The sequence below is a fragment of the Magallana gigas genome, chromosome 4 (assembly GCF_963853765.1).
Source record: "Magallana gigas chromosome 4, xbMagGiga1.1, whole genome shotgun sequence".
NCBI lineage: Eukaryota > Metazoa > Mollusca > Bivalvia > Ostreida > Ostreidae > Magallana > Magallana gigas.
This window is the reverse complement of record NC_088856.1, coordinates 32,275,130-32,290,635: the sequence shown is the minus strand read 5'-3', so window position 1 is coordinate 32,290,635 and position 15,506 is coordinate 32,275,130. Positions and strand designations below refer to the sequence as shown.

The 15,506-nt window shown below is 35.2% G+C and overlaps 3 protein-coding genes across 6 annotated transcripts; all 3 read left to right on the top strand.

The window, feature by feature from the left end:
- Positions 1-611: 611 nt before the first annotated feature.
- On the top strand, positions 612-5,954 carry LOC105342524 (TBC1 domain family member 25). Of its 4 annotated transcripts, XM_034449376.2 has the most exons (6): positions 621-773; positions 1,220-1,265; positions 2,409-2,518; positions 2,622-2,770; positions 3,435-3,581; positions 3,900-5,954. In XM_034449376.2, exons 3-6 carry the CDS (start codon positions 2,424-2,426, stop codon positions 5,810-5,812), a joined length of 2,304 nt encoding a protein of 767 aa, XP_034305267.2. In that variant the 5' UTR covers positions 621-773; positions 1,220-1,265; positions 2,409-2,423; the 3' UTR covers positions 5,813-5,954. The 4 variants fall into 4 exon arrangements, with proteins under 4 accessions (XP_034305266.2, XP_034305267.2, XP_065938196.1 ...); XM_034449375.2 differs by lacking the exon at positions 1,220-1,265 and having other exon boundaries at positions 612-773; XM_066082124.1 differs by lacking the exons at positions 621-773; positions 1,220-1,265 and adding an exon at positions 1,271-1,398.
- A 760-nt stretch (positions 5,955-6,714) lies between these two features.
- LOC105342523 (carbohydrate sulfotransferase 15) lies at positions 6,715-10,855 on the top strand. The gene is made up of 8 exons (XM_011449492.4): positions 6,715-6,851; positions 7,225-7,903; positions 8,153-8,363; positions 8,790-8,879; positions 9,120-9,276; positions 9,648-9,810; positions 10,100-10,247; positions 10,415-10,855. The coding sequence occupies exons 2-8, from the start codon at positions 7,274-7,276 to the stop codon at positions 10,603-10,605; spliced, it is 1,590 nt and encodes a 529-aa protein (XP_011447794.3). The 5' UTR covers positions 6,715-6,851; positions 7,225-7,273; the 3' UTR covers positions 10,606-10,855.
- Positions 10,856-11,732: 877 nt separating this feature from the next.
- On the top strand, positions 11,733-14,302 carry LOC105342522 (periostin). The gene is made up of 6 exons (XM_011449491.4): positions 11,733-11,936; positions 12,141-12,364; positions 12,526-12,733; positions 13,281-13,382; positions 13,457-13,597; positions 13,938-14,302. The coding sequence occupies exons 1-6, from the start codon at positions 11,786-11,788 to the stop codon at positions 14,045-14,047; spliced, it is 936 nt and encodes a 311-aa protein (XP_011447793.3). The 5' UTR covers positions 11,733-11,785; the 3' UTR covers positions 14,048-14,302.
- The last annotated feature ends 1,204 nt before the right edge of the window (positions 14,303-15,506 follow it).

The following is a 15,506-nucleotide window of genomic DNA, read 5'->3' as shown; positions in this document are numbered from 1 at the left end:
AATACTTTTTTTATCAATAAATATATCCAAATCTGATTAAATAAATTCTTTAAATTATGCCACTGTCATCATGCAACGACTTATCAAAATGCGGAACTTAAAGGATCTAACTTAAATAAGATTGGAAAATGAAGGCATTTTTTTTCTTTTTAAATGTTGAGATGGTGACTCTATATTAACTTGTTTCGAATTATTTTTAATTGGATATGTATAGTGAAAAAATGAATACCTAATTGTTAGTGAATTTTAAGTACCCCCCCCCCCACACACACACACACACCTTTGGAAAATATCACCAGAAAAAAAATAAAATGATAAGATTTTAAGATTTTAATGCCATATATATCTTCACGAGAGAGAGAGAGAGAGAGAGAGAGAGAGAGAGAGAGAGAGAGAGAGAGAGAGAGAGAGAGAGAGAGAGATACCAAATACCTACGTTGTATACAATTCATCAGCCTTATTTATTTATTATATGATAATGTCTTTTATTTCTGTTCAATTGACATTTTGCTCTAAAAATGAATCATAATAATCCTTTACATAAATGTATAAATATTTATGCACAGGATATTTTCCATAAAACGGACTTTTTCTGACATTAGTGAGATCTTTAAATATTGGTGATCATCAGTACTTCCGGCTTGATCATGATCATCTGTTGTTTTGATGACGTGAAACGGTGAAAACGGAATGGATTGCTAAATTGTGTCATCATGTCAAAATCAGGGTTCTTCGGACTTGAATCCAGGGAAGTTGTGAGAGTGAAAGTTAAGGTAAGTTACGGGATGCAGACGTTTGGTCATATATCACATACCCCCCCCCCCTTTTCTTATTCTTCCAGGTACAATCTGACAATTGCATAGTTCGGTGGTTTTATAGGTAAATAATTAGGAAATTGAACAAAAGCAGGTAGAGTACTGAAATGCACAGGCAAAGCAAATGTATCCAAATCCTTTGTATGCATATGCATGCTATGGCTAGATAAGTGGGACATAATTGCATAAGAAAATTTAGAGACACCCGGGGGATTAGCCTTCTTGAGCACACAGAGTAGGATTTTATGCTAAGAGAGCATGTTATGCTGTAACGATTCTGATAAGGTTCTTTGTCTGGTTATATGTCGTCAGACACAGAAGAATAATTCAATATTGAATCATGAACTGGTGAATGGGTGAATATCCTGCCTATAAACCATGTGATGTTTTTATCTTTAATACAGGGATGTCTCTGTGACATATATGACCATGGAATCATAAATAGACATAGTATGTACATGCAACTTACATGCACATCTATAAACTGTGATACAATGTGCACAATGATTGAGGACATACCAGTATATATTGATGACTTCATTTGGAGATTAATGAAAAGCAATGTGTGACTCAGTGTGAATCTGTACGTGGTCTATGTACTATAGACATGCATGGAGATCATTTGAACATTTTGAAAAATGAATTGCATATTTGATAAGTTGCATTTTTTTTTTTTTGCTTTTGCTGTTTGTAGTTTGTGGTATAAAAAACATGCTTCTGCAATATCATATGGATATGATTGATATTTAAGGAAAACATAGTGCACTGCAGGTTAGAAAGAGGAATATTTTCCTTACCAATTTTAAAATGCCTATATAGATATCTGAAGTATTTTGAGATACATTTTTCAGACTTCAAATAGAGAGAGAGAGAGAGAGAGAGAGAGAGAGAGAGATTTCTTTATGTAGGTACATGTACCTCTGGGACAAAAACTAGGGATAGAGAGAGTTTTATTTCCTTTCATTATAAGGAAATATAAAAATCACTTGCATGTTAAACAAATTACAAATTATAAAAATCTTTTAAAATTTCCTGAAAAGATTAGCATTATTCTAAGTGTCTGAAAATTATTCAAAATGCATGCCACTTAATATTTTTATCCAATTCTTTAAGTTGAAAATATATTTCTATTTTTTTCCTATCTGTATGATATTTATGCCATAGCAACAGTGACTTGGCTCTTTAAATCTCTAAAGACTATAAATTTCTCTCTCTCTCTCTCTCTCTCTCTCTCTCTCTCTCTCTCTCTCCTTTTATATACTCTTTTAGAGCTGCACAGTTTTCACAAAATTGCATGAATTTGATATACCATACATTTTGAATCAATGTAACACAATGTAAACAATGATTATCATTACATGTACTTTTGGAATTATTGTAACATGATAATGATGATGTCCACAGAAAGTTTTATTTTATTGAGATTCATATGAATGCCTGAATATCTGTAGTAAATTCATTCTTTCTATCATTTATAAATTTCAGTGATATAAACAAAAAATTACAAATGCTCATTTCAGAAAAATGCACAAAAAGCCTACAAAAAACAAGTTCTGTTTTATTTGCATTGTCACTTTTATTTATCACTGGCAGAAATATGAGGGCTACATGCAGCCGGAATCCAAGAAATTCTCCCTGGACCCCCAGATTACATCATTTGAAATGCTGCAACACATCATCGCTAGTGCTTTCAGTATTAAAGGGTTTGTACTCATGCCTCTTTAATTCAATAAATATTTAATGAAGATCCGAAGTTGTATATCATTTTTTTTAAAACCCTGTATTCCTCCTTGTATCAATTTGCAGGGATTTCACAATGAGTTATCTGGTACAAGATGATTACGGTAAGGAGATCTATCTGAGCATGTTGTCGGACTGGGATATGGATGCAGCCATTCAGAGCGCCTCAGATCCCTGTCTTCAACTCAAAGTGGACGCCAAACCATTTGAGGAAGGTTGGTACTCTAATAATGTCTCAGTAGCAGTGCATTGATTTGTTAATTAACCGCTGCAGTAGATTTCTGTCCACATTATTCTTCTACTCATTGTTACGCAATCCTTCCTTCAAGTTATTTTCAATTTTTCTTGAAACGCATAAAAACAATGGGATGTGAAACAATTTGAAATTTTAATAACTCAGTTTTAAATGTTAGAACATCATGCACATTTATAATTGAAAATATGTTTTAAACCATAAAATATATTCTATAAATTATTTGTTCTCCAATTTTGCTTTTCAAATCTCTTTTATTTGAAGTAGCTAATTGATTGTTTAATGAAGGCAAAGTTTATGTAAAAAAAATATTGATTTCTATTTGTTTGTTGAAAAACTATTAATTTGACATATTGTTGAGACCTAGATTTTATGCAGAGAGCTATAATTTTTATCTAAGATTTAGACCTTTTTTTTTGGGGGGGGGGGGGGGTCTATTTTTATATGCTCTAAGCTCATCAATTAGTTTCGAAAAGCCCAATGAAAAAGAAAGTAAGAAAGTCCTGTATATGCATGGATGTACATGTGTAACAGAGTTTTTAAGCAAGTCATGTTAAACATGAATGTTTTTGATGATCAAGTAGTTTTATAAAGTGTATATTGATGGTGTGACTTTGGCTCTGCAGGGCTGGATGACTGGGACATCATAGCTCCAGTGGACGTGCCTCGCTACAAGATGTCCAGTTTACTAGAGAGAAATATTCTGGGCACGCTCACCGGAACCCTCTCCAGCGGGATGGGCAAAACCCTGACACACGTGCAGAGGGCCATGGGTGAGTGTTCTTCTAAATGTACCTTTACATATAATAAAAGGAATATTATCTCTATAGACATGTATCATATCCGTACCTTAGACACAAAAACTTACAATTTATAGAAATACTGTACTGTACAAAGGAATCGGGTCATGTTCTGTGCTTTCAACTATAGAACTAAAAAAATAATTTTTCAAAAAAGTTTCCATCGCTTTCTCTTGTCCTATGTAATTTTTGTTATATATCATATTGGTTATTGCTCCAGTTATTCACAAGGAAGTCCAGAGTCTTTCAATTCTCCAACATACATTCAATGCAGGTAATCTTCTATTTTAGGAATAAAAGTACCAGAAGATACGAAGTACAAGGCCGCAAAACCAGCCATGTCAGACCATGAATTCAGAAACTTTCTGGACTCTGCAGGGCATATGGTGAAACCAGAGGAGTTCCGAATCAGTATCTATCAAGGAGGATGTGAGCCATCATTACGTCGAGTAGCTTGGAGGCATCTGCTAAATATTTTTCCATATGGGTTATCAGGAAAAGAAAGATTTGAGTACATGAAGAGAAAAGAAAAGGAATATTTGGAGTTAAGGGACCAGTGGAGAAAATTCACCAATGGGGAATCCATGTCTGAAGAAATGAAATTTGTGACTTCAATGGTGAAAAAAGATGTTCTTAGAACTGATCGTACCCATAGGTTTTATTCTGGCTCTGACGATAGCAAGAATTTAATCTCGCTGTTCAATATACTCGTGACCTATGCTCTGACACACCCCCAAACCTCGTACTGCCAGGGCATGAGTGACATCGCTTCTCCACTCCTTGTCACACAGAAAGACGAGGCCCAAGCTTACCTCTGCTTCTGTGCAACAATGAAAAGACTGAAAAACAATTTCAATCTAAATGGACAGGCTATAACCACAAAATTCAAACACCTGTCAGACTTGCTCCAAATGCACGATCCGGAGTTACATTCCTACTTTCAAGAAATCAATGCTGGAGACTTGTTCTTCTGTTACAGATGGATATTACTGGAACTAAAGAGGGAATTTCCATTTGAGGATGCTCTGTATATGTTGGAGGTGATGTGGAGCACCTTGCCCCCGGATCCACCTCATGGGGAGATTGCGATGACGGATGAGACTTTCTCCATAGACAACTTATCTAGGTCACCTTGTTCACCTTCCTTTGGAATGAAACAGACTGTTTATGCAAAGCTGTTTGCCATGAGGAGAAATCATTCAGTATTGAAAAGTAATGAAGGGGAAACAGATGCTGAAAAAGAACTGGCCCAAAACAGTGTAAATAATAACTCCAGAATAGATTCCAACAATATTGAGGAATCATGTCCCATTACCATTTCCCAAGAATACCCTGCCATGAATGATGTAGAAACACAAAAAATGGCAGCAAAGAGCTCATCTATTGATGGATCCTTGAAAAGTCCTTTACAAGAAATCCATGATCTAGAAAAAGACCTTCACATACAAAGTTCTTTGGACACAGAAGAAAGATGTATCCAGGATCAGCCGGCATCTGATGCCAGAGGAAGACTGACCCTGGAAGGGTTAGGTGATACATGCACATGCACCGATGAAAATGTAGAGAAGTCAGAGAGTGATAATGAACAATCTCAGTTTGAAATTTCTTTGGATGACAGTCCAGAGACTAAACTCAATACATCTGCTAAAGCCACAGCTTTGGTAGAAAAACCCACACATTCCAGTGTTACAGACCATTCCAATAATGGTAGCGAAAGTCCCGATCTAGAGAAGAGAGCCTGTGATTTCTCTCCAGAGAACAATTGTCCTAAACACTCCTCAGATGAGTGGAACTCTTCTGTAAAGGAAGGCAAAATTATACAAAACCATGAAACAGACTCGGCCTGTTCCAATTCCTTGTGCAATAGCGAATGCGATTCTTATTCCGAGGCGCAGGCCACCATATCAAACTCAATGGAAATTGTTAAGTCTGTAGACGATAAGAACGTTGGCCTCCCGCCTCCCATGGACTTTGGCTGTGGTAACCCTTTCCTGATGTTTCTGTGCTTGGCCCTCCTTCAGCAGCACAGAGAAATCATTCTACAGAAGAAGCTGGAGTACGACGAAATAGCCATTATGTTCGACAAGCTCGTCAGGAAGCACGACGTTCACAAAATCCTGCATCACGGCAGACTTCTCTACTCTGAATATCTGAGGACGCAACAGAAACTGAAAGAGTCCAGTGAGAGTGACCCAAGTGTGTGATGATCTATGTTGTATACATTCATATTTTTGCATGAATTTTTTTTCATGCTGAGGGGGGATTTATTTCTTTGCCAAACATTCTATGTATTAAATGTCAGCTTATATGATTTGTTGAGATTGAAATAAAGTATATTGAAGGTTACATCTTTTTGGAGTTGTTTGACTTTATATCTTCTGAAAAGTAAAATAAATCATGTTCTTTAATAAAAAAAAAAAATACTTTTCATAAGGATATCAATCTTATTGGTCTGCTACAATTCCTTTTATGACACCATTGTACACATTACAACATAAACCACACACCTCTTCAAACCTTTCAAAAGATATATTCAGAGTTTGCTTTATATATGGCTTGGAAAAACTACATTTCTATCACACAAAACTGTAACTACCCCCCATCCCACCCACCTCCCCTGACCCCATATCAATTCAAGCAAATCAATATGCAATAACGCTTTAAAAACGCTTCCGTTGAATAGCGATAATTCTTTTGTTTATAGTGTAAGCTTCCTTGCCACTCTTTCAAATGCCAATTGTCAAAACCCTTGTCTGAAAAGAAGGGGCCTCAAAAGTATATAATTATACAGTTAACCAACAAAAGGTCTTGGAAAAACAATTATTACCATTGCTAAAAAGTAGACAAATGAATGAAATGTGAATAGATTGATACTTTTTATCTAACTTTGAATAGAAATAACTTGTAACATTGTAAAATCTCAAATATAAAGAATTCATACTGTAGAACAGAAAAATCCCCACACAATGTTTCAAAAAATTATTGAAATAATTTGTTTAAATGGTAAGCACATGGATTACTTTTCAGTCTTAAAAATAGTTTGTGAGGTTTTGGGTATATGCAGTTTAATATCAAAACGAGTTGAAAAAATGTTTTTAGCCCACTCGTTGTTCCATACATTAAAGGTAAAACGGGAAGTGAAGAAATACCGTGGAAGTGAGGAAACTATGACCGTATAACGTGGAGAAAGAAGAGACCCAAGAATAAATTGTGCGGTGGATGATGAGGGGGAAAGGGGAATGTGTATGTAATTATAGTTAAATATTTGCAAATTGTGTATTATTTTTTTACTACGTTTTAATTTCTTGATGTGTTCACGGTAAGTAGGATATGCTTTGAATTTTATTTTTACTTACATGCATAATGATGTCGTCAATGTAATATATGAAGGATTATAGAATGTGAGAATGTTAAAATATATTTTTGTTATTCAGAAAACAGAAATTTATAGAAATCGAATTTATAAAGAGCATACCTGTAATTCGCAGGTTATGGAAGACCGCGGGTGTCGAAACTCAACACTTTGAAAATGTCACTATTCATGTTACGACGTGTAAAAGTTACTGGTTTTGTTTGACAGATTTAATATCACTATGTTCTTTCTTTTTTTTTTTAGGTTATAGACAATTTCTGGATGTCTGTATTCTGTTAGAGACGGTATTTCAATGAGAGTGAATTGGAAATTCAAATGTTGCGGTTGGATAGCCTTTGTATTAGTTGCTAGTATCACATACGAATTATGGTACCTCGGCCGAAGAGCATACCACAACTCGAAAAATGTGTATAGATACCACAAACAGACGTTCGAAATCAGCGTCAATGATGGCACCATTAAACACTCGCACAGGTTGGATGTTAAAACTGCCGAAAAGATATTTTCCCACGAGGAGGTGACACAGTTTATTTTACTTATTTTGAAGAATGAGACACTCAGCACAGCCTTTAAAAATGTGTGGGAGAGTTACAGATCGCAGAATCAGGACAGTGACAGAGTTACGAACTTTGAGAACAGTGGTGACCTTATTTTAAAAGATTTATTAAATAAAAGAAATAAAAACATCTTTTTGGACGTGAATGAACAATATTTAGAGTATAATGTCATTAACCACACCTGCAGCAGCATTGAAGACACTCTCAGGGGGAAGGGGCGATGTGTCATGTCGCTGGAGGGTACATTGTGTTCCGAGAGAAAAGTACCTCCTCCTCGGAGAGGGAAGAAACCAAAACAAAAAGCACAACTACGTAAATGGACAAAACACGAGACGGATGTGTGCGACTACATGTATATGAATTCCGTAAGTTGTCAAAAGAAAGATCTACATTAAAATCGAGTCGCCATTTTAATAATATTTTAAGTCGTAGAAAAATAATATTATGATACATTTAATATCTAAACATACAAAACTAAAAATGTAGCAAGCAAAGTATGTGTATCTGGTTGGCCGTAGGCTCAAAATGTTAATTTTGTATAATATGTATGTATAATGTATACTTGAACATGATGGTCGGTTAGATAAACCTTATTCTTCGTATGCAAAACGTAGACAAGTTATGCTGCTCCGCTGCCATATCTCAAGAACCCTTGCTATGAAGAATGTGACGGCGGGTACAACACAGTAAGATGTCTTCCATATTATATGATTATCGGCATGCCTAAATGTGGGACAACCAGCCTCTATTTCGATCTGACCCATCACAAGGATGTTGTGCGGACCAAGAGGAAAGAACCCATGTATTTCAACAGAATGTGCTTTCGTAAGTGCATATTAAAGACCGTTACCAAAAATAATGCCTTACATTAATTGACGCTTCCATAATTTTTGAGGCACTATTTATTTCTCTTTATCTCATTTTTTTTTCTTAATTTCTCGATCGTCGAGTAATATAACTTGCGTAGTTATTAACATTAATAAAATAATGTAATAGAACATTGTCACAACAGTATGGTATGAGTGTTCTTAATTCTTTTTTATTAAAAATAGTTCGTGTTACAAATTCATTTTACATCACTTATTATAACAATTAATTGCTGCATAGACTGTAACTCTAAGACTGCAATATATTGCTTTGTTACTAAAATAGAAATGAGGCAAAAAATGCCGAATGTTTAGGATTTTTTGTTACTTTTATGGTTTAAATTCCTATTTCAATCTTAGCTTTTGTTTTCATTTATTGTCTCAGGGGGTATGCGTTTTGCTGACTATACATCCAATTTTGATGATTTGAGAGCACGTATTGTTGCGGAAAACAACTTTTCACGTTTGATTAGTGGTATGTATACATTTGTTCCAGTACATAAAGCTTAATATATCAAGTTGCTTGATTTATTTCATGATTGTGTATGGTTCATTGAATTCCAACATCCAAAATCTCCAGTGTTCAATATGACGTTTCCTGCCTTAATGTCTCCAACCATGTGGTTATTAAATTCGCACTTTACTGAATATACAATGTTCCAATGTTGGTCTGACAACTATAAGGGAAACAATATCTGATTCAATTATGAACTAGGTGATGGGTCAGTGGACATTGCCTTTGACAGCAAAGAGTGGAGACATTTCCCCGGAAACGAAGGACTGCTGGAACCGAAATACGTGCTGCCTTTCTTCATACACAAAGTACTACCAAAGCTGAAAGTCATCATCATGCTACGAGATCCAGTGGAAAGGTACAATTAATTATTTACTGAAGTTGTACGTATTTCAATACCAAATCTTGATTTGACTTTGCCCAATACGGTAGGCTCGTTTAAGAGTAAGCACCAATAAAAACTGTACAAAGAAGTTTTTTCTTCCAATTTATTACTGAGCGAATGTAACACGAGGTAACGTTTCTAAATTCTTTAATAATGTCTCATACCAGAAATTTGTTTGTTTTCCATGCATTGATAAGTACATGTTTGTCAAATACTTTTAATAATGTTGTGAAAATAATTTGCACATGTGCGACAAATGCTTCAATGCTGCAACGGCGGAAAGAATTTTATCAAACAGCATATAATTATTTCTTGGTTTTAATATGGATGAGACGTCCTTTCAGAGCGTTCTCGGACTACCTGTATGAGGCCCCTGTCGCTAACTATCTCATCTCCTTGGAAGACTTCCACCAAGCCGTCCACAGAGCCATCAGCAACTACAAAAAATGCCAGACACAATACTCCATTCGCGCATGCGCGTACAACGCTTCCCTTGAATACTACAAGGTAATGAGAGAGAGAGAGAGAGAGAGAGAGAGAGAGAGAGAGAGAGAGAGAGAGAGAGAGAAAGAGATGCTATTTGACAAATGGAACTATTTTGAATACTAGTATTTATTTATGAAAACAATTGTTTATATATCATCGAGTAATTGAAATATGTTTCAAATGAATTTTTTTCAATAACTACCAAAAAAATAGAAACCACATTTATACTAAATTTAAAATTTAAGATGCCAAATCTCGTTTGCTGGCAGATCGTCACAAAGTAGTAAAATTACGATACCTTTGATTTCAGGGCAGACTGCGAGTAGGGATGTATCATATATTTCTGAAGGACTGGTACCATATCTACCCTGCCAATCAAATCCTCGTGATCAATTTCGATGATTACATCAATCACAGAGAAGATGTTTTGAACAGGGTGGCTCGATTTCTAGAACTGAGTGAGTTAAAAGCAACCTTCACAAGTTTTTTGATTATATTGTTTTCGTTTTGGCTGTCTTTGTTTGGGTTGTAATTCTTTTTATGCAATTTAAGTTTCTATCGAATTGAAACAGTCTATACATGTGTATAATGTTAAATTGTCACAAAAATTTAAACGTCGTTATAGGTGATTTGACGGAGGCAGAAAGCAAGTTGTTTATGGCGGACCACAACAAGAAGAACATGCGAAGTAACCAGACCCAGGCCCTGGGGGACATGCTGCCGGAGACCAGGGACATGCTACGTCAGTTCTACCGACCCTTCAATGTCAACCTGTCCCGGCTTCTCCACTCCGACCATTACTTGTGGTCAAACTGATTGTTATAGAAATCGATATCAAACTACATGTATTACTACGTGGTATATAATACCCCGAGGTTTATCTGTTTGTGTTCTGTTTATGTATTTTATTGGAAACAAGGAATCATGCAATAAAATCAAAATGTATGACTTCAGGAATAAAAGTGAAACTTATATATATGATGTACATGTATGAATGTATGAATGATATTTATGTAACAGTATACGGAGTAAAACAAGAGAATGGAATAAAGATTAAAAATCCAAATCATTGCTTTAATTGGCTTATTTCTTTTAGACACAAAGTTGTATTGCCGATTAATCTACATTAAACTATTTTTGGCAGCAAATGGAATATTTCCTCTTCTAGTAAAGCTAAAAAAAATTCTTTTCCGTGGAAAATAATGATTTTATTGTCTATAGATGTATTCAAATTTTGTTCTTGTACAAATACAGCTGTAATGGTTAACACCTTCAACCATTATCCCCCTTTTTCGAACTTTAATTATTAGTGAATAAAAGGAGTCTGTACCGATGCCTTAATGATATATTTCACAACTTAACATATATTGGATAACAAATATTTTTGTTATACTTTCATGTTAAATACTGAAATCTGATTGGTTAAGACGCAGTTAATAATATTTACTATTACCCTCAGCGTTAGCAACGCACTTGGCAACGGGTAACATTAAAAAATGTTACATGCGCGAAAATTATGCGCGTACGGTTCGCTGTAGAATTCACGTTATTCCTATATAAAAGCAGTAAAATTTTCTTAAAAATTTTAAAAAAGACATTCAGTATAACAAAATAAATAGTGCCTGTTTGGGAGGATAACAGTTGAAATTGACACCCCTCGAAAACCATTGTCAACCTCCGCTTCGCGTCGGTTGACAATGGTTTTCTCGGGGTGTCAATTTCAACTGTTACCCTCCCAAACAGGCACTATTTATATAATATTATATTCTACTACATATGTACATCATTTGTATCTAGATAGCGGAGTTGATATATCTGAAGATGTTTGAAGTTATAAACTCGTATACGTAGTATTAACCTTAGCATTACCTGTTGTTCTTAACGAGATTATGATGTCTTATTGATAACGCTATAAAAATTGATAAACGATTGTAAACAGTCCACCGGTAGATAGAAGTCTCGTGACACCACCTAGACTGTTTGTAATCAAATCAAGATGAGGTGGGTGTATGCAATTTTCGCTCTCGTTTTTTCTGCGGCCTCGGCACAGCAAGGCACCATTGTGGACGTGGCCAAACGTCTCGGTGCCACCACACTGCTACAGCTAGTGGAGGATGCAGGACTTACAAATGTGCTGTCTTCTAAAGGTAACAACAACACACGCACCTGCCATTTGTTCGTCTGCTCTGCAGCAAGCCTCTTTAAAAGAAAAACTACATCAAATGTTTATATTTCAACATTAAAATTTTGTTAAAAATTCTTTTCAAAATTTTTCCATTATAATTTTAAAAACCAGTGCAATGTATTGCAAACATGACGTGACCCTTGAACAGATTTTGCTCCTTGCGCAGGTCCGTTCACCGTTTTCGCCCCGACAAACGACGCTTTTGCCGCCCTCCCAGCAGACATTATTCAGAAGTTGAAATCTGACAAGAAACTGCTGACCAGTGTTCTATTGGCTCATGTCGTCAACAAAACTACGTCTTCAAAAACGTTCAAAGATGACGAACTTCTCGCCTCAATGAACACGGATGCCAAAATCAGAATCAACATATACCTACCACGATATGTTAGAGTACGGCAAAACTTGAAATATTATGATAATAAACTAAATTAAGATTTTATTTTAATTATCTCAAACACAAAGAAAATGAACAACTAAATTTGGAAGTATCGAAAGAAGTTGGATATTGTACATATACTTCGTAACCATTTTTAAAATCTATTCTTTCATAGCCAATCCCTCCTCCAACGGTCACTGCCAATGGTTGTAAGGTCAGCATGGCCGACCAAGTGGCGACCAATGGTGTGGTTCACGTCATATCCAAAGTGATGTATCCACTTCCCCTGAAGGATAATGTGGTGGAAGTGGTCCACAACACCAGCTCGCTGTCCACGCTGTACAAGGCAATCATGGCGACGGGAGTCAGTGACATCATAGCAGGTCTGTCATTACGTCATCGTTTGAATTTCAATTTTTTTTTTGCAATTAAATTACCTCATCACGTCAAGGCTTATTATGATAGCTTTTATGACACTACGTCATAAGATGACGATTTAAAAGTTTTTGTTAAATTGTGTTAATTTGTTTTGGATGAATTTCATTATAGCTCAGTAAAAATATCGAGCTTGCAGACCCCAGATCATGAGTTCGAATCCGACCGAGGCTTTTGTTAAATTTTATTGAATAAATTTTTGAAAATCATATGTTCTCGCCTATTTAACTTATAAACTTCGTATTTATTATGCTATCTTTTATAAGTAAGTAATTTTCTGCTGCATGATATGAACAAAATTTTGAGATGAAGTAAACCACCATTAACTTAATTTATTGAAGCTAATGAAATAAACATTTTTGCATCATACTGCATTGTTTTGTGTATTTGATAAATTTCGAATTTTTCCTCATTACAGTTTATTGTGGATATTTGTAACTATTCTACACCTTGTACTATGTATTATTTCGAATATATTGGTGTCATACATTGTAGACGGTGGCCCCTTCACCTTGTTAGCGCCCCCTGACGACGCGTTTAGTAAACTACCACCTGGAACACTGGACTCCATACTGAAAAACAAAACTGCTGCAGAACGTAAGGGAAAGTTACACATCTCAAAACATGAATTCTGTTTATGAGAATTTTTTCATTTTTAAAAATTTCCACAGGAGTTGTAACTTATCATTTGATTGGCGGAAGTAAATACAAAGAAGCACTTCTTCCTTACAACACTTCTCACCCTGGCATCCACGATACGTTTCTACCAACCCTAGAAGGCGGACAACTTGTATTTTCCGTGGAAACGGACGGTAAGTTTATGTAGTATTCATATTACATACTTATCTACACGTCTGTTAAAATATTTGATTTTTTAATTACTGAAGCATGAAAAGAACTCATATTGTATTTGCTTATATTGTCAAAAGGTCGTGTTAACTTGGCGGCTCGTCATCAATAGTTGACCATTTTCATACCACTAAGAAAGTCTTGTACATCTAATAAGAAAATTCAAATTATTAAAAACGTGCTTCCGAAAAAAAATGAATCTCCTAATGGGACAAAGTCCTTCTCAGAACAGTCTATTTGGTGGATAAATCTATTTTCCTCGCACTTTTGTCGTACATCCTAATAAGTTTAGATTTGTTTCAGGCTCATTGGTGATTGGAAGGAAATACAAAGTGGTGAAGACGGACCTGACGGTGGGTAATGGCGTCATACACACGCTGGACTCCGTCATGATCCCTCCCCCATTTCCTTGATCGACGGTAAACTGATAAAAGAACTACCACCCAAAAAGAAAAGTGAAGTGAATACTAGTGCCTACATCACTGCTCATTAATTTTGGTGGCTGAGTTCCATGGTATCCTGAATCTAATTGATACAGCATGCAACATGAACAAACCAGTCATTTTGCCAAATATCATTTTTTGTAAGCCTTTACTGCGTTATGTCTAATATCTTTGAAATTTTTACTATCTTTATCAATAAATGGTTAATAAATTATGAAAACCCAATTTTGTGACATCTTTCCTATCATATTACGTTCAATGCAGGTACTTTTGTGGTAGAACTCTACACCGCAATTGAACAATTACATCATGGGTGGGAGATTATTTTCATCCTTTCAATTAGTACTCGTGGCTTGCTGAAAAGTCGATCCTGGCTGTTTGCGGCAAAAAAACCATCAGTATTAGTCGCTGAGAGTAACTTTTATTACATGTTAATATAATGGTGTCTTTGAGTTTCTATTTTATATGAATACCGCAATATTGTAGTACAAACAGAATTATCTTTCATAATTAATAGCTGACTAATTAATCTTACTCATTCATTGGTCTAGCAATAGGGTCTGACGCAATGTTTACTAAATGCTTTTTGAACAAACATCGGAGATATTGCAGCATGCAAGATTAACAGCATTTCACCAGTTTGTCATTGAAAGTTCAAACACACGATCTTTTGACACATCATGAGCTATTGTTATAAAATTACACTCTAGATGCATTAATTGAGACGGCACTTTTAATCCGCCAATGCTTGTTATTTAGAAAGCTCTTGTATCAATTTTAAAATATCTTGCATATAGATTTATAGCTGGTGAAACTGTAAATCTACACAAATTTTATCCATATGTGTTAGGTTCAAATCTCTTTCGCAAATGCTAAGCATTTCTTCATTCCATTTATTAACTTGGATCTTTTACATATCAGTTGAACGAACTCACTTTCATCTTAGTTTTACCTCGGTATTACCATCTAGTATATACTATAGCATCTATGTGTACCGAGTACTTCAATCTCCTTCTAACAAAACGAAACCGAAATCATGTAAGGTGGTAGGGGACACCTCGATATTGATGTAGATAAAAGTGCATTAAAATCAATATACTTTCATCGTTTTAGAATTTTCAAATTTCAAATATTTGACCAAAAAAGGTTGTTTTTTTTAACGGTAAAGATTGTTAAAGCCCCAGTAGGTTTCGAACTCAAAACCTTACAAATTTATAGTCAATACCCTTACCCACTGCGCTACGCTGTTAGCTAGATAACGATTTTATGAAAAAAAAATTATATTTGATTTTTTATTTAGATCGATAGGAAGTAGTCACAATATTGAGGTGTCCCATTCCAAAATGAAAAAAAGTCGTCAATCATTATGGTTCTAAGCCCGAGGCACACAATAAGAGTACATATCAAACATACTGATTTTTGAATATTT